The 20,140-nt window shown below is 37.7% G+C and overlaps 2 protein-coding genes and 1 pseudogene across 2 annotated transcripts; all 3 read right to left on the bottom strand.

The window, feature by feature from the left end:
- LOC104715731 lies at positions 40–11,167 on the bottom strand (annotated as a pseudogene).
- On the bottom strand, positions 10,987–13,513 carry LOC104712327 (fatty acyl-CoA reductase 6, chloroplastic-like). The gene is made up of 8 exons (XM_010429199.2): positions 13,206–13,513; positions 13,025–13,128; positions 12,740–12,939; positions 12,540–12,640; positions 12,287–12,458; positions 12,038–12,199; positions 11,496–11,948; positions 10,987–11,415 (listed from the first exon to the last, which is right to left on the bottom strand). Exons 1-8 carry the CDS (start codon positions 13,486–13,488, stop codon positions 11,271–11,273), a joined length of 1,620 nt encoding a protein of 539 aa, XP_010427501.1. The 5' UTR covers positions 13,489–13,513; the 3' UTR covers positions 10,987–11,270.
- LOC104712332 (sigma factor binding protein 1, chloroplastic-like) lies at positions 14,957–15,804 on the bottom strand. The gene has a single exon (XM_010429205.2). It carries the CDS (start codon positions 15,699–15,701, stop codon positions 15,234–15,236), a length of 468 nt encoding a protein of 155 aa, XP_010427507.1. The 5' UTR covers positions 15,702–15,804; the 3' UTR covers positions 14,957–15,233.

Below are 20,140 nucleotides of genomic sequence, written 5' to 3' on the forward strand. Positions count from 1 at the left end.
TAATGTTCCATGAATGTTTTTCTTGCGAATGATTGATATATATATTAATTACATTCATATCATCAAATAACTTTCTTTAACTCAAGTCTTCACAAAAAGAAGTTCCTTTTTGAGACCTGGAAGATGAATGTTGACAATGTAATGCTCCCAGTCAATGCTTTTGATATCGAACCCAAACATCTTCCTCTCTTCCATTGACATCTCATGTATCAGACTTGTTGTATTGGTGTCGTCGTCAAGCCTGGTATATATATATATATATATATATATATATATATATATATATATATTGACTTATGGGTCAGTATAATCTCATAGCTTTTTGCTTCAATAAAATAACGTAACAAAGGACAAAGTATGTTACTTACCGAGCTTGAAACGCTCATAAGTTCTTGCCAATGACACAAAATAGTTTAGCTTTCTCATGCTCAATCCTCTTCCTTCGTTGTCAATCACTCTTTCCTGTTTTGTTATTGTGTTCGATAAAGAGGAAGTGAAACCTTCTAAGGAACTGTGGAACTTCATACGCTCTCTAAGTCTATCACTGTTTCTTCCAGTGGAGGGAGAGTCACGAAGATGTTGATGAGAGAGGTCCATCAATTCACCAACGCGCATGGGATTCGAATGAGATGAAGAAGTGACATTGCAAACTTTTAAGCTCTGAGACACCACAACCGTGCTTTGCCATGGCGAGATGCCTAGAAACAACAATTACTACAATTTATATACACCCGATAAAATCAGTTTGTTACAATTAATGAGCTTCGACAATTGTGAGAGTATGAACATATATACTATATATATATAGTCTTAATACAAAGATTATGAAGACGAAACCAAAGGATGTAAAAGAAATTACTCAACTATGACTGTCAGTCAATTCCAGTGATATATATATATATATTTCAGGGTTCAGTGAATTTGGTAGAGATGGGGCCGGATGAAGAAAGATTTTGCCGTCGTTCTCAACTATTGACTACAATCCTCCGGTTCAAAGTATCGGTTTACATCCGGTTTAATTCATTTTTTTTTTATCAGAGAGAATCGAAACAAATCGAGCAAAGGGTGGAGATGATTAATCGAGAAGACTTCTTCTCTCGGCTTGGCTCTCTGGGTTAACGGCTGTGGTGAGAGCGGTGGAAGACAGAAGGTGGATCGATGGGTTTCACCGGCGGATCTCTTGAGATCTTTGCAGGCTTGTCTTGGGTTTCGGTTTGATTGAGCCACAATCCGTCTGCACCGCCGGAAATCGAGGGTTTTAGTTGTGGTTTTCTCTTGGTTGCTATGTAGGGAGACTTGAAGAATCAGGGCGCCAGCTGTCTAAAAGCTCGCTTCCTATTCTGGGAGGGAAGTTTCGGGCTTTGGCTTGTCATCGATTCTAACACGGGTTGCGGATTCGTTTGCTCCCCGAGTCCGAGGTGAAGCCCTCAAAGAAGTCTCCCTCTCGCAAACGCCAGATGTACTAGGTGGGCCTCGTGTAGTTGCTCAACCCATACCGTTCAGATCTCTTTTTACTTGTTGCTTTTTCCCTTTTGTGGCCGTGTGAATCTCCAGTGTATCGCTTTCCGATTTGCTATATTGGAGAGTTATTAATAATAATAATAATTAATATTAAAAATAAATAATAATCCCTAATTAATATTAAAAACAAGAAACGAACGTTAAAAACAATTTTGGAGAAGCAAAAAGGAAAATTGGGAAAAAAAAAAGGAATTTGTATGTAAATTGACCCGTTACAACAAATTATAATCAGAGTTTTGCTTTATTGCTAAGTATATAAATAGGGATAAACCCTAATCATAATAACATTACACGGCACTTCTCCACAATTTCATCTTTCACAACAATAATTGCTCTCTCTCTCTCTCTCTCTTATTCCAGTCTCTTTTACGACTCTCAAGTCTCATTGATCCATCTCTCTTTCTCTAAATTCACTCCGACAATAATGGAAACCAAACCAGTCGTCGGCGTCGATGTTCATGTATCGGGTTGGTCTCATCCCTTGTCAGATTTCTTAAGCGATGTAATAATCAGTCGAGACAGAGAAATCGAGGAACTTATCATAGACAAGAACGATGACAGCGTAACGAGTTTCAGATCTTACCCTGACGATACTTCTCCTTCCGACCCACTCATCTATCTCAAGTTGGAAAACTTCGAACCAAACTCCATCTATCAACTTGTTCTCAGCGAACTCCACGATCGTCTCATGTCCAAACAAATATCCGATCAGATTCTTCTTAAAGCCCAACAACTCACAAGTCAATTGACACCACAACAACCCTTATTCATAACAGTCTACATCACATTGACACACAAGGAATACATCGTCGTGCCTTGTAGCTCTGCAGGTCCGTCTACAAGTACAGATCTGGTGGACAAAGAGAGCGAAGAAGAAGAAGAAGAAACGAAGACTTGTGCGATTTGTTTGGAGAATTTGTTGGACTCGGGATGCGAGGTTGAACGACTCTACCCTATGCCTAATTGCTCGCATCTTTTTCATGAAGATTGTGTCATCCAGTGGTTGAATCGACAAAAAAACTCATGCCCTCTCTGCCGCCAACCTGTTTACACGTAACAAAGTGAAACAGAGTCTAGTTAGGGTTTCAAAACATGTATTTTTTTTTTTTTGGTGTGGTTGTAATGATTTAGTTAAACCGCGTGTCCCCAGTGTAATTAGGGTTTCAAATTTTGTTATTATTTTTTTTGATGTGGTTGTAGACGTGTAATTGTAGTAGTGATATCTAGGGTTTCACAATTGTTATAGTGCTGGTGATTTTAAGGTACTCATTAGGGTGTATTGTTTATTGAAAATTTATAAACTCTTGACTTGAAATTCATTACAAGATTGATTTTGGTATGCAACACAAATCTTTTAAACTTGGACTTTGCGTAGAGATTAATAATATATATATTAAAAAATTGGATTTTGAAACAACCTTCAAATCACCAGAGAGGAGAAACAATTCACTATATCTACCAAATAACAACTTTAGAGTTTAAAGTTTCTAAAGCAAAGTGCTGGCACGTGAGTTTGAGTTTACTCGCGGCTGTTGCAGCACCTAACTATTGTTATATTTGTTCACTGCAGTGCAAGAGAACAGGGGATATATACACATTGATGAAAGGTTCAGCAATTGAAGATTTCAAAGAACAAGCTCTAGTACGCTCTTTCTCCTTATAACATCTATCTCTCTTTACTCTGCAAAGTTGTTGAGTTCATGAGTNGAAATTATATTCAAAAAAAACCTTTGTACAAACAAGTTGCGTCCTTAAAACATAAAATTGCTCTGAAAGGTGTTAAAAACGTGGCAAACTAAGTTCGCAAGTGGAACCAGAGTAGCAAACCATCCTGCAACTTGCCAGGACAGTGCCGCTGGATAGAAGAGACGTTGTTCCTGACAAGACGATCGAGAAGGTGGATGAGTTGAGCCTCAGGGNTTAATGACACAAAATAGTTTAGCTTCCTCTTCCTTCGTTGTCAATCACTCTTTCCTGTTTTGTTATTGTGTTTGATAAAGAGGAAGTGAAACCCTCTAAGGAACTGTGGAACTTCATACGCTCTAAGTCTATCATTTTTTCTTCCAATGGAGAGACACGAAGATGTTGATGAGAGAGGTCCAACAACTCACCAACTCGCATGTGATTTGGATGAGATGAAGAAGTGACATTGTAAACTTTGAGTTCTGGGACACCACAACCATGCTTTGCCATGGCTGTTATTGCAGCGTTCACAACCATGTCAACTGGTATAACGTCTAATAAAGCTAGAGAATCTCCCCAGAAGTGGCCACTATGATTGGATCTGTCATTCTGTTTTTTTTTTTATTATTGTTATTAAAAGCCAAATGTTAGTTTCAGTTAAAACCACAAGCTANGTTTGCTTTTTTCTTTTTTTTTTGGTGTTATTCAGTCATTGGAAGGTGATGGTTTAAAATACTCAACAATTGGTGAGTATCATCACTTGAAACATGTCGAGCTTTGAATGGATCACCAAAACCAAAAGAATGTGTAAGGCTCATATGTTCTTGCCATTAATGACACAAAATAGTTTAGCTTCCTCTTCCTTCGTTGTCAATCACTCTTTCCTGTTTTGTTATTGTGTTTGATAAAGAGGAAGTGAAACCCTCTAAGGAACTGTGGAACTTCATACGCTCTAAGTCTATCATTTTTTCTTCCAATGGAGAGACACGAAGATGTTGATGAGAGAGGTCCAACAACTCACCAACTCGCATGTGATTTGGATGAGATGAAGAAGTGACATTGTAAACTTTGAGTTCTGGGACACCACAACCATGCTTTGCCATGGCTGTTATTGCAGCGTTCACAACCATGTCAACTGGTATAACGTCTAATAAAGCTTGAGAATCTCCCCAGAAGTGGCCACTATGATTGGATCTGTCATTCTGTTTTTTTTTTTATTATTGTTATTAAAAGCCAAATGTTAGTTTCAGTTAAAACCACAAGCTAATTTATTATAGTCCCTTGTAAAAAACAATTTTTAAACCTTAATCCTTGGATCCATCCAGGGGAAGGCTCCATGTAATAGCTTTCGATAATACTAGGCCTTATGATCACCACAGGCAAATGTCCTCGATTGCTGTGAATTATAGTCTCCCCTATGGCTTNGAAAAGATGCTCCAGCGTCTCCACTGGTTCTTGACAAAACCCGCAAGATGGGTCCACATCTCTGTTCCACGCCATCATACGGGCTCCCGTCGTGAGACGATTCCATACAACAAGCCAAAGCAGAAAGGAGAATTTTGGGATGGAGCCGGAGAACCAAATAGCTTTCGACCATTGAACCTGTGGATGTGTTTGGCGAATCTGCAGCCATGTGTCAGAGGAGGAAAAATTTGGCCTGAAATCACCATTTGAGTGGCACCAAAGAGCGATGTCGAAATCTGCAGAGGGCTCCCTTCCACGGAGTTTGNTACATAACAGACATATTATTTCAGATTTTGGTACATAAGATAAAAAGCATAGTAGGTGCTGCAGAGAGTAAAAATTCACGTGTATTATCACCTTTCAAAGCCGAGTTCTTTCAGTTTCTTGTTTTCTTCGCTGCCGTGGAACTTTTTTTACAGCTTTTGAAGCTAGTTTTTTTTTTTTTTTTTTTTTTTTTTTTTTTTTTTTTTTTTTTTTTTTTNGACCTGATTTAAAAAAACAACTCGATGACGACGTCTGCGGTGAGTAGACAGGACATCAGAGACAGAAGCTGACGAAGGGATACAAGAGCAATAAAACCACTGTTACCAAGAACATCATGTAGTCGTCCTAACTCGCACCAGTGATCAAACCAAAAAGAAGTTTGCAGTCCACTTCTGATGTCTACTGAAGAGTAAACCTTGGCCTGAGTCCTATATTTCAGCAACTTCCGCCACATCCAGCTACCATGGGTCATAGTATCACTGACTGACCAGAAAGAAGCAGACCAGAGGAGTTCCCGTTGAATCCAGTTAAAACATGCCCAGAGATAAGCCGCCAGATGAGCTTAAAACAGCTGACCTTGTTAGCTTCGACGAGGGATCTCAAACCAAGTCCTCCCTCAGATTTTGGTAGACAGACATCTTTCCAAACTACTTTTGTTTTCCTAATGTTTAGCTCTGGCCCCGACCATAGAAAAGCTGAGCAAATCCTCTAAATTTCCCTAACACAAGCCGACGGCAACCGGAAAGCCGAAATCCAAAAGTTGGTAAGGCTTGAAATGACAGAGCTCAACAATTGCAACCGTCCTGCAAAAGAGAGGAACCGGCTTTGCCAAGAGCTGATTCTGTGTCGTATCTTCTCAATCAGAGGGAGACAATCATCAAGAGACATGCGCTTTGTTAGTAGCGGCAATCCTAAGTAGCGCACTGGAAGTGAGCCACTCGTGAAAGGGAACCGTGAGAGGACCTCATGACAAGAGTGAGCAGAGACTCCTGCCAAAAAAAGAGTTGATTTTTCCAAACTGATACTCAGACCTGAGTAAGTTTCAAAGACCTTAAAAACCTCTAGGATCCCCTCAAGGGAAGATGCCTCTCCATCAGAAAAAACCATTATGTCATCATCAAAACAAAGATGAGTTAACCCCAGACTCCTACAACGAGGGTGGTAACCAAACCTGCGGTCGAGAGCAGCCTTGTCAAGCATTGCTGAAAGAACATTCATGCAAATCACAAATAGGTAAGGAGAGAGAGAGCACCCCTGCCTCAAACCTCGCTCACTCCAAAAATAACCCGCTAGCTCACATTAATCTGGACAGAAAAGGAAGCTGTTGAGACACACAAGTGAATCCAGTGAATGAACCGCTCAGGAAGATCCATGGCAGTAAGAATATTAAACAGAAAAGGCCACTGGACCGAGTCAAAAGCTTTCGATATATCAATCTTCATGGCACAACATGAAGAAATATCCTCCTTATGGTAATCCTTAACCAACTTTATGGCCAACAAAAGGTTCTCCATCAACAACCGATCCTTAATAAAAGCTGATTGGTTTGGAGCAATGAAACCAGGGAGAATGGATTTGAGACGATGAGCTAGGATTTTGGAGATGAGTTTGTAAATAACATTACAGCAAGAGATAGGTATGTAGTCCTTCATTTCACGTGCATCTTCTTTTTTTGGTATAAGAGCAAGGATCGTTGCATTAACTCCGGTTGGTAGAAAACCAAACTTAAAAAAAGATTGAATCGCATTTGTAAGATCAGCACCAACAACAGCCCAGCCACTCTTAAAAACTCCACTGTGAAACCATCTGGTCCAGGAGATTTATTCAGTGGCATGGAGAAAAGGACTTGCTTCACCTCCGCTGCAGAGACCTCCGCAAGAAACATATCTTGATCAACCTGAGTACAGCGAAACGACAAGAGTTCGCGGAGAGCATCTACGGACATACCAGTTGATACTAAGATTTTTGTGCGTCCTAGCAGGTCTCAATTAACCTTATGTAGTTGTAGTACTTAAGGTGTCAATCCAAATGGGAAACTTTACTAGCAATCAAGATGCAATCAAGAAATCACAAGTCAAGCCAATTCAAAGAGAGTGTTTGTCTGACAGTCCTAGAATGATGACAATACAAAACGAAAATAAGTCACAGAATTAGAAACGAGAATGCATGACAAGAAGCAAAAATGAATAAAAACATAAACGTGTCTAAGCATGAACTAAAAAAGCAAGAAACGAAACAGTCTCAGGAATGTAATAAAAATTAGAAAGAAAGAGGTCCTAAGGATGGGAGTAATTGATGTCGGTGGAGTATCCTAGTCTATAGAGTATTTAACATGCCACAAGCAAACCATCCCTGAACAATGAACATCACTTCTTAGCTAATCCAATCTCTTGACAGAAGCTACTCAAACTCAATCACTTCCAAACCTAGCTCTCGCTAGAGAAACATAATCGAGCATGGCATGAAAAACAAGTTCATTCACGTCAACAAACATCCTAGACAACTAATCTCTTAGGCTAGGAACGTAAGTCTCTGACACTAGTTGGTCAGACATTTCATCGAACACCTTTTGGATGCGGAAATGTCTAAAACCCAGTTCCAATTGATCAGAGAGAAACTAGTATTTCTAACTCTAGTCCAAAAGGGAATCATACAATCAAAGCTTAAACACACTACATCCTAAGATCCTCCACCTAATCTATCCCATCCTCAAGAACTACCACACTACTCAGATCCGAAAATCATCATCAAAGATACAAACTCAGAAAACATTGAAACAAGCATTCTTAGATAGATACAAATGAGATGAACAAGTTTGTAGAAGAAATCGAATGCAAAAACTCAATGAATTAAAAGATATCTGGATACAAAGTCTCAGAACGTTTTTGGAGGCTAGGTAAAACCTTAGGAACCAAAACGAGATAAAAAACTAAGATGTTCGAGTGAAAACTTAACAAAACCTATTTATAGGAAAAACATGGAAATCTCTAAAACATAAAACGACAATGTAGAACGTCGGTTCGGGAATCCTTCTTGGATGCGTCTTCGGGACATAACCAGGACATCGGTTTCAGAGCGTCGATAGAGTCGCATCGTGAGAGTGTTAATCGAGTGGTGACGTAAGAGTGTCGATCAAGTCACGACGTGAGGGTGCTCAGAAACTGTCGATCGAGTCGCGACGTGAGGGTGCTCAGAAACTGTCGATCGAGTCGCGACGTGAGGGTGCTCAGGAGCTGCTGATCGAGTTGCATCTTGAGGGTGCTCGGGAGCCATCCTGGGACGTCTTGGTCGAGTTGCGTCTTGAGGGTGCTCGGGAGCTATCCTGGGACGTCTTGGTCGAGTCGCTGCTAACATCAGATCGAGTGGGAGCTCTCCTTTGCATGCGGGTCGAGTCGCGTCTTGACGGTGCTCGGGAGCTATCCTGGGACGACTTGGTCGAGTCGCTGCTAACATCCGATCGAGTGGGAGCTCTCCTTTGCATGCGGGTCGAGTCGGATTTCTGAACGTACATAGGATCCTTATTTGCATTTGATGGTTTGGACACCTCCTAAAACACCTGAAACAACTCCAAAATGCAAGATGTGTGCAAGACCAATGCAAAAACTACCTAGATATGCATGTTGTGCAAAGAGACTAAAAACAATACAAAGCAATGAGTTAAGAGAACAAAATGAATGACAAATGCATCATGAAAATGTGTAAAATATATACATATCACCAGTAAAGCTTGGCGGCACGTGAGTCAGGAGAGCTGAAAAAAACCGTACACCCTCTGATTTTATTTCCGCTGGGCTTGTGAGAGTACAACCACGTGGGTCTAGGACCTCATGAATCGTATTCTGAGCCAACCTTTCCCGAAGAGCATTATAGAAAGCTTTGGAATTCTTGTCACCAACATGGAGCCAATGCAGCTTAGATCGCTGCTTAAGGAACCGTTCCTCTATTCCTGTGACTTTCTCCCAACGGTCAAAAGCAAGAGACTCAGCCACAGTAGCCACAGATGACGGATCAGAGAGCGAGGCCAACTGCTTTTGACATAAGTCCTCATAAGCATCCACCGCACGAGCTGAGATATTAGACAACTCAGCACGACTCAGTTGGCGAAGCACAGGTTTAGGCCCTTTAAGTACTTCGTAAACCGGAACAAAGCAGAGGTGGAGGGAAAAAGAGTTGGCTGCGACTGCCAAAAATCAGCCAACAAAGGAAGAAACTCAGACTGTGACGCCATCACATTGGTAAACTTGAAAGGACCTTTAGGCTTCATAGTATCAGGAGCTAAACAGAAACGTCCTCGCAGATGGTCTGAGCAGCCACCTGACTCCATAACATAGTAAGACTGAGGGAAAGAGTTGGACCACGCACCATTATGAAGCACCCTATCCAGCTTCTTACACACAACACCACTGTGCCTTTTATTTGTCCATGTAAACGTCGGACCCTGATAACCCATCTCCTGAAACGAACAATAGCGAATAACCTCCTGAAAATCCCTCATCCCCAACGTAATAAAAGGAGCAATATCACTATTAGAATGCTCTGCGATATCCACCGTTTCGTTAAAATCTCCAAAAAGTAACCATGATTTACTTTGCAACAAGGCAAGATCATGTTGCTTCTTAATGTCCTGCCAGAGTGCATGTCTCGCTTCCGCAGTATTATAAGCATAGACAAAAGAACACCAAAAAACCTCAGAGAGGCCTTGTAACTGAATCTCGCAAGTAATAACTTGCCCACTCTTATGTAAAACTCGTAACTTAGATTGCTGCGTACTCAACACCCAAATCCGTCCCAACCGACTAAAATCATAATTAGAAACCAAATTCCACCCCGGGAAAACATTCTGCATCACTTGCTGCACTCTGTTTTCTTTCACCTTGGTTTCCACAATGCAACCGAACTGAAAATCATTTCGACGTACCCACTCCCTTATAACATTTTGCTTATTTGACTTATTCAAACCACGGATATTCCAAAAGAAACCTGACATTAAAAGTTGGCTTTGGTACCACGCTTAGTTGAATTTGGAGGAGCTACACTCTTCGACGATTGAGAGGATTCTGTTATAAATTTATGCGAGCTCTTAGATTAGCGTGGCAACTGAACACGGGAGGCCACAGAACCCTCTCGCTGCTCACCACCGACTCCCTGCTGTTTCACCGACCCCACAGAACTGTCAACAGTATTGTCAACATTTACCGTGGCATCCTTCTCTGTGTCGGCTGGAATCTCACCCTCCTCAACAGTATCTGCATTATCCCGAAGAGCATCAAACCTAGTTGGAGAAGAAATGCGAGCTCGCTCATACTCTAACTTCTTAGAAGCTGAAAGGGAACCGCGACCGCCAGAGCCCCGAACCTCTGTCCAATCATCTAGCTTTAGCTTTGATTCGATGATTAAGTCAGAACTTATGTTTTCTCCGACACAGAGAGGAGTCTCTAGTAGTGTCCCTTCTTTCTTCCCAGTCACGTAAGCTACATATCCAAAAAAATAAAATAAGAAAAAGAGTTTCTGATAAACGCTCTCTTCAGAAACCTTATTCTCGGCCAAAACAATATTTAAAAACTCATACCAGTTGAAAAATGGAGGAAAAGTTTCAATTTTTTGTATTCTTTTCCGAAGCTTATAAGAGCCTATCAGGTCCAAAAGCATTGACACTAAGGGCAGAGTCGTATCTGCTATTTTAGGGTATTTCTATTAATTAATTACTACAGTTAGTTTGCAAGCAATGAAAAACCGAGCAAGAAGAAACAGAGGAAACACCTGTCGTCGAATGTTGTACGACCTCCACAACTGACAATGACATCAACCTCATCACTAACCATGCCTGCTATTTCAGATTGGATCCCTAGATTGTCTTCTCCAATGTCTCCAATTACTGGAATCAACTTGCTCTTCATGAAAGCTTCATAAGAGCTCCCGTGCATCTGCTTCAGAAGCTTGAATAGATCCGAGCTTGAATAGAATCGTAGGTGTGGATAGTTAATTTTGATTATAACTATGTATATGTATGGGTCCAATTTTTTTATAACGCAAAATTTAATTGTAAACAAGTGATAATCAAAATTAATATTATTTTGATAAAATACCCTATTGTAAAGATGCTCTAAATTAAAAGGAAATACAAGTTTCAGTCACCCAAAGTATTTTAAAAACAAAACACAACATATATTCACCCAAAAAAAACAAAACACAACATATCACACTGCTCTGCTTGAAAGAGCTTATTACAACCCATGACTGACAAATTTGGAAAACTCTCATTACGTTTCATGATTTTAGCTGAGTAATTGCTATCACATTCAAATAGTCAATGATCACTTTCTTTGACTGGATCTTTGCTAATAGAAATGCCTTTTGAGACCTGGAAGATGGATGTTAGCAATGTAATGCTCCCAGTTAATGCCTCTGATATCAAACTCAAACGTCTTTCTCTCTTCCACTGACAGCTCTTGTATCAGACTTGTTGTATTTGTATCGTCAAACCTTGTATTTTGACTTATGGGTCAGTAATCTGATACCTTTCCGCTGAATAAAAGAAAACAAAGACCAATTATGTTACTTACCGAGCTTGAAAGAACGTGTAAGGTTCATAAGTTCTTGCCAAGGACACAAAATAGTTTAGCTTCCTATATCCCTTCATGCTCAATCCTCCTCCTTCATTGTTAATCTTTCTTTCATGTTTTGTTATTGTGTTCAATAAAGAGGAAGTGAAACCTTCTAAGGAAGTGTGGAATTTCATACGCACTAAGTCTGTCACTGTTTCTTCCAATGGAGAGTCACAAAGATATTGATGAGTGAGGTCCATCCACTCTCCAACTCGCAATGGATTCGAATGAGATGAAGAAGTGACATTGTAAACTTTGAACTCTGGGACACCACAACCATGCTTTGCCATGGCTGCTATTGCTGCATTCACAACCATGTCAACTGGAATAACATCTAATAAAGCTTGAGAATCTCCCCAGAAGTCAGAAATCTGGCCTTTGGCATAGGCCATGACGATTGGATCAGCCATTCTGTTTTACAAAAAAAAAAAATTAAAACCAAATCAAACAAAAAATTCAATAATAACCACAAACAAATCCCTTGTATTTTTTTTTTAAACCTTATTCCTTGGATCCAGCCAGGGAAAGGCTCCTTGTAAGAGCTTTCGATAATACTAGGCCTTATGATCACTACAGGCAAATGTCCTCGATTGCTGTGAATTATAGTCTCCCCTATGGCTTTTGTGAATGTGTAACTGTTTTCCCAGCCATAGTGTTGAGCTCTGTTTCTCATAACATAACAGAAAATTTCTTGATTTTGGTCCATAAGGAAGTGCATAAAGTAAAATTTATTGTTTGTTTGTCCTCACCTTTCAGTTCCAAGTTCTTTCAGTTTCTTGATTCCTTCACTGCCATGGAACTTTCTTACAGCTTCTGAAGCTAGTTTTAGCTCGGATCCGATGTTCAAGTCAGAAGTTATGTTTTCACCAATGCAGAGAGGTGTTTCTAGTACTATTCCCTCTTTCTTGCCAGTCACATAAGCTATATATCAACAAAAAAATAGTTTCTGAAACTTCTCTAAAAGAAACTTATTCTCACATAATGATAATTGAAAATTCATACCAGTTGAAAAGTGGAGGAAAAGTGTCAGTTTCTTGCACTCCTTTCCGAAGCTCAAAAGTCTACCAGGTCCAAGAGCATTGACAATTAGGGCAGAGTCGTATCTATTTCCGTTTGTTTGAATTGAAACCAAAGTTAATCATTACAATTAATTTTAAACCAATGAAAACACAGAGCAAATAAAAACAGAGCAAATTAAACACCTGTCGTCGAATGTTGTACGACCACCACAACTGATAATAACATCAACGTCATCTCTAACCATGTCTGCTATTTCAGGTTCGATCCCTAGATTGTCTTCTCCAATGTCTCCAATTACTGGAATCAACTTGCTCTTCATGAAAGCTTCATAAGAGCTCCCATGCATTTTCTTCAGAAGTTTGAACAGATCCGAGCTTATGATCTGTTTGAGAAAAGTAAAACAAAAGGATACAAAATGTGAGAAGGAACCAACAAAATGGTTGAGAATGAAAACGTTTTAAACAGACCTCATCACAGAGTCTCTTGCTGGCTGATTCTTGATCTTTGGATCTTATCAGAAGGAATACCTTCCCAATCTCAGGACTTGCTCTCAATAATTTCTCAATCAACACTGCAGCAAACAATTTTCCAGTCCAGGAACCTGTTTACTTGTACAATAAGAAAACTCTAATTTAGGGTTTCTCTTACCTTTGCCAAGAAACCCTGTTCCACCCGTAACGAGATAACTTTTCCCTTTTAAAAAACGGACGATTCCAGTTCCTTCAGTGTCACTGCTTGTTTCTGCCTCAGGGCTCTCTAAGGACGTCACAACTTTCAAAGACCTCTCACGGTAACAACATGAAGTATGGACTCTACGAGTCGTCTGTGACAAACGAAAGTGGTGGTTAAGTTTGTCGGAGAAAGAGGCGACGAAGCTGAGACCATTCAATTTGATGGCGTTGCTTGTGGCAAGGAGATTTGTGCTAGCCATTTTTTAGTTACCAACAACAAGAGTAAACTTAAAGCTTTTCATTTGTTTTTTTATATAGAGAGATCTACCTAAGAAGTAAGAACTAATACGGTTAGGTTATATGGTTGGACTTGTCCATTGACATTTACTATATTGTGTACTAAAAGAGTAGGAGGGACTGTCGACCCAAAAAAAGTGTAAGAGTATACACATCACATATGGATCGGTTTTGACAAGAAAGCCAAGAAGCTTTCTTGTAATGAACGGAACATATTGAATATATACTATCAAACTAATCAAAGCGTTTATAGGTGAACAAACCACTGTGTTTGAGTCTTTGAGTAGTTGAGTGCTTTATAATACTGATGAACATAATTTTGTGAAGGTATCTTTCTAAGGGGATGAAACAATGTTTTTGTTGGGATACAAACGAATATTAGAAATAAGTTTTTAATATATAAGCCAAGACCAACTACAATTAGTATGAGACATTTTGGGAAAGAGTCCAATAAGAAATCCGTGAGGGTTGGACCACAGGAACCAAAGCGGACATTATCATACTAATAGGAGAGTTGCTTGGACTTGAAAAGCCCAACAATTAGTATTAGAACCTAGGTCGAAAATTGAACCTAAGGAATGTGTGTGGGCTCTGTGTTCCGTGTGGGAGGATTTCTCAAAAAATGACATAATTAAGGGTGCATCAAGAATACTTCGGAAATAAAAGGGTATCGGAACCTAGGTACCTGGGTTCATCGTGGTACATGGTTTGATGAGAGGTTTGTTGGGATACAAACAATGTCCCACATTGGAAAATTAGAAAATAAGTTTCTAATATATAAGCCAAGACCAATTTCAATTAGCATGAGATCTTTTGGGAAAAAACCCAATAAAAAATTTGTGAGGGTTAGACCATTGGACCCAAAACGGTTAATATCATATATTAATACGAGAGTTAGCTTGGGCTTGAAGCCCAACAATTTTGTTAATATTCAAAATACAGAGCAATATGGTAAACATGTAAGCCTTCCTAAAAAGCGATTATTCTAATCGCTGTTGTTCTAGCTATAATTATTTTGTCAACCGTACTAATATAGTTAATTATACTCAATGATCTTCCAAAATCCAAATTAAATGTTCATTTTTGTGGCTTTCAACAAACAAGGATGAATTAAGAGAGTCGCTTGCCTTCTTCTCAATACCTATGGAAACATTGCGTTGGATCGTCACAGTGTCACTCAACTGGTATAAATATTGTTCGTTTGTGTTATAACAGTGTTGTGGCAGTTGGGAGTTTATGGAAACGAACTTTCGTGGTCATAAATGTTATTCCTACTGACTTTACCCTCAACAAATTTTCAATCATCAACATTGCAACAAACAATTTTCCAGCCCAATAAATCAGTTTACGTTTATACGGAAACAGGGATTGGTCGATTGTGTTGTGTATTGACAACGAATGTGAGTGTGAGAGTTGTACTCGGGGAGTAGCTAACTATAGAATATCACTTGTTTCTTGATTACATAAGAAAATACATATTCATACATACCGAAGTTTTGAATAAACAAAAGAAATCAAGAAAATACATATAAAACAAGATCAATTCAGAACTTTATACAGTATAACTTACTCATATAACTCGCATCTTAAACCCTAGTTAATTAATATATTTATGTATCAAATTTTTTTTTTCTATTTCTTTGGTGGTTAAAATTATGTATCGAATTCATAATTCGATGAAACCCTAATAAAACTTTTGAAAGATTAATCACATAGAATCGATGCTTCCAAAGTCATTCACATTGTAAAACCCATTCGAGAAAAATCCAGAAAAACCTGCCGACAACTGAGGCAAAAACATCTCTTCCCCAACCAACGGCTCGTAACAATCACCGACTCTACCATCGAACAGCTCCTGCTGATGGAGAACACGTGGCGTCAGATCCTCCGGCGTAGAGACCACGCACGGTGGCGGAGAAGGGTTGTGATCGGAGGAGGATGGGGAGTCGTAGATGGACTCCGGTTGAAGATCTACCGCGTCTTGGCCAGTCAGCTCTTGAACAAGCTCTCTGAACTTGGAAGCACAAGTCTGGACTCTCATGGGGTTTGAGATGTAACGGACTTTGATGGGTTTGTTCGTCTTCTTCTTATGCTTTGGTGATTTTCTTGAAACAAGAGATGGGTTTTTTTGTTCTAAGCTTGTGGTGGTAAGAAACGTCGATGATGATGACTCCATGAGAGGATTCGATTCAGACAGATGTTTGTTTATGTGTTTTTGATTTGTTTTTTTTTTTGTTTTTTCAGTTAATTTTTCAAGCTTCGACAGAGCTTTATATAATGTTGTCTTTTTTACATTTGTTTGGAAGGTGAGAGGAAATTAATAGGAAAGAGAGAGAGAGGGGTTGCCGATGAAAAGAAACAAAACGTATTGAATGACGGCGCGTGTGCCTCACCTGTTTTCTGATAGGTAGGATGACTTGAAATATCTAACTTTTTAAGGAGTGTAACGTGCATCTCACTCGAGGAAATGGTCGCGTGGTGAGAAAAAAGATAAGAAAGGGTTTAAGTGGTGATCAAGGCGAGAGAGCCGGCGGCTGCGCTCATATGGTGGAGATGATGGAGCTATTCGTTGATCCTCCTCCACGTGAATACCACTCTCAATCAAAAAAAGATATATAACGTCATATATTACATCCGCATTACTCTTACGAGGTTACGTCACTAGAAACTAGTCATGATATAAGGAAATAACCTTTTTGAAATATGAGAAAAGTCGCATATGTTTTTTGTTTCCTTAATACGAAAAAGTTCGAAGTCAATTTTGTAAGTTTTGTTTCCTTAATTGAGTTTGGTTTTGTGTTCAGTTGTTGGTTATGTTGTGCAATTGAATGTGTGTTAACTAGAATTTTAAATCGTAAGTGATTTTGAGATGCACTTGCACTTCAAATGATCTATATTAGCTAGCACAAACGATGTGGATACCTAATAACTACCCATTTCCTACGTGTTAGTTTGGTCTTTAATATTCAAACAGATTCGAGAATACATCATCATAACTCTTACGAGCTTACGTCACTGAAAAATGGTCATGCTAAATGGAAAAAATATTTCTAAAAATGAGAAAAGTCGCATATGTTTTTGTTTCCTTAATACGAAATTGTTCGAAGTCAATTTTTATTTAAATATAGATATACAGTATAATAAGTGAGTTTGGTTTTGTGTTCAGTTGTTGCTTATGTAACTTATAAGTTACATAAGCATTTGAATCTGTTAACTATATAACCTTTTTCAATCATAAGTGATTTTAAGATGCACTCATTTCAAATGATCTGATTAGCACGAACGTTGGGTTACCTTAACGTCTTTAATAATTAAAACTGCAGATTCGAGAATATAGGATACACAATACTTTTTGTTCTCTCGACAGTTCCATTTTTCCAAATATATATATATATATATATATATATATATATATATATTAATTCCGTAGTGATATATCTTCTTACTTGGTTATGTTACTTTTCACGTGACCATAACTAAACTACGATATAACAAGAGAAACCATTATTGTTTCAGAGTTCTCATCTATATGTTTTACAGTTTTTTTCTCTCTATTTAATTTCTTGTCAAACTATAATCTATATAGATGAAAACTGTACTAATATATATATATATATATATAGCCAACAAAAAAACAGTACAATAATTTAAGAGATAAAGAAGAAAATAAAAGAGAATAGTATTAATTATGGTAAAGGATTAAGAAATGAGAAAGGGGGGAGATGAGGGGTCCAGGTGGGCAAGTGGGAAGAAAGCAAGTAGCATGCATCAGTGTGGTCTCACTGTCACTCTGTTTAATCTCTCTTGTCCTAATTAAAAGAACAAGTCTTTTTCTTTTTCTCCAAAGAAGAGTGATTAATGCTTAATTGACGTGTGATTTACGGCGGAATTAAAAAGTCAATATACCTAGTAGTATTTTATTTACGATTTAAGATAAGACAAAAATGGAGTTATCAAATGCTTATTTATTTAGTTGGTTGATAATATGATTAGAACAAGAAGATATGATAAAGAAAAAAAGAAGAAGATTAAAAGCATCTTTTTCAAGATCTTCAAAAAAAAATTTCAAAGAAAGTCAAGTCACGTGTAACGTAGACGGTAGACCCCTCTCTCCCAGTTCTCCTGACAAATTCATTTAATTTTCCCACTTTTATCTCTTTGTCGAATAAAGTTTATCACCAATAACATCTTCTTAATTACCCAATACCCACACGATTACTTATTCATTACATAAATTCAACCTTACATTTTTTAAATCTGTTATTCTTATTACAGATAACATAAACTTTAAAATACAATACATTTCACATACTTATAACAAGTATGAAACTCCTCCTATGTATATATATATATATTTTTGAACAAACTCCTCCTATGTATTAGACCTATATGGCTATATATATTTTAACCTGCAAATCTTTTCAAAAATAAAAAATCAAAATCATAATCATTTCAATTGCAGGAGACTCAAGCTCGATTCTATGTTTTCATTGCCCTTTCTTTTCTAAGAAATTGAAGGGTTGTAATTGTAAAAAGGAAAAATAAAAAGAGAGAATAATTTTTTAAAATATCATTATATACGTGTCGGAAACTGGGTGATCAGCGAGCACATGGGTTGACTTCCAAGTAAACGGATTCAAACGACTTTTGCTTCTTTGTGTAAAAAGGGGTTTGTTTATTTTATTTTTGGTTTTACCCTTAAGGTGTGTAATTCGATTATATGATAAATAGACATGCATGAAAAACAAGAGAATCATGTTCACATTCAACGTAGACAAATAATCTAGAACGTTTTCAGAAACTAGTAGAACAAAGTTGAATTTTTAAAAAAGTAGCAACATCGTACTAAGTTCATATACCAACAAAACCATGTATACGCGATGATTACGACGAATACAAAATCTATAGCTGTTTGATATGGGCTAGATTTTAGTCTCCTTATACATATCTCTCTATCTAAAAGGAACACATATGGCCACACAAACGCAACCATTTTTTTTCTTTTGGTATTATCAGAAACAATTAGATCTTATCTATTTCACAGTGATCAAGTTTAACTAAAATGCATGGAACCCAACTATTAAAAATTCATATCCAAAATTTTATAAAACCTTCATCTTCTTCTCCACAAAAGAAAAACCAGAATAAATATATATATATATATATATTTTTTTTTGATTTATGACTCTCATTTGTTGTTTATTATTATTATTTTTAAACAGAGAAAAAACTACTCATCTACATTCATTATTCACCAACTTAATTTAAACATACATTTAACTGTATTAAATCAATAACATAGTCTAAAAAATACTATTTAGGATTCGAATGGATGTGGTTTAGACCATTTTTTTATTTACTATTCATGAATTATAGGTCGTAAAAGTACATATATATATAAAAAAATCATCACAAAACTAACTACATACAGCTTTTACTTGCAAATAAATTTGATCTGTGACAACTTGTTATCGATCCTAAAAATTAAGAAAATTAAACCGTTAATTGGTTAATCCAATTTATTCCCAACATTCATTAAAAATCTTACTCTCTTTGTGTTATACACTGGCGGAACTAAGTCACTTTAGATTAAAATTGAGGTCTGCGCCGATCCTGCATTATTTGCAAGAAAAATTCTTATCATAAAAGAACATGGTCCAGCAAAAATTTATTAAGTCATAAATAACAAAATATTCCCATTTATTTGGCGATGACATTGGACACACACGCCAATGATAGATGGACAAATGTGTTATCATGAAGAGATGGCAATTTATTGCTGATAACCTTAGTGCTGTTCGTTTCGTGTGCTAGATGCAGTATCTAGATGCAGATACAGTTTTTTGTTCGTTTAGTATCAATTATAAACTCATCCAGATACAGTTTCTGGATACATTTTAAAATCTCATCCAAAAAAATTAGAATTTCTGGATGAGTATAAAATGAGAGTTTGACTACAGTAAACTCATCCAAATATATTAAAAGTCCAATATACCCTTATTTTTATCAAACAATTACAAACATATCTCTAAAATTCTAATATCCCTAACGCTAAAATCCCTAATTCTTCAGCCACCATTGGAGAAGCTCTGATGGATCTCCGACGATTCTCAACGCTCCTCTCCTCTTCTCCTTCTCCATAGCACCTGTAACGAATTGGGCTTTCTCTCCTCCTTGTACTTCTCGTCTTGGAAAATGAACGAAACATCTTTCATTGAGTTGCTCCCACTGAAACATCTCATCGTCGTCGCTTGCTTCTTTGAATTCAAGAGGTAAGACTTTTTAAATCCTTCATCCTTTCAACGATCTCTTTTAGTTGTGTTCTTCTCTTTGTTAGCGATGGATTCCAACTTGTATATTTCAACTTTTAGTTGAGATTTGGGGAAATAAGTGAGCTTTTAGTGAGCTTTTAGTTTTTGATTTGAGTGGATCTCTCTGTCATGTTTTATATTGGTTCTGTGACTTTACGTTTGTGGTTACATTTACGTTTGTGGTTTTGTGACTTTACGTTTTATGTTGGTTTTGTGAATGAATCTGTTCAATATCTTTTGTGGTTTCTCTGTGGGTTTTTTTAGTAGAATGATGTTGTATATAAGAGAGCAAGGGTGAGAGAGC

This window comes from Camelina sativa, chromosome 9, assembly GCF_000633955.1.
Source record: "Camelina sativa cultivar DH55 chromosome 9, Cs, whole genome shotgun sequence".
NCBI lineage: Eukaryota > Viridiplantae > Streptophyta > Magnoliopsida > Brassicales > Brassicaceae > Camelina > Camelina sativa.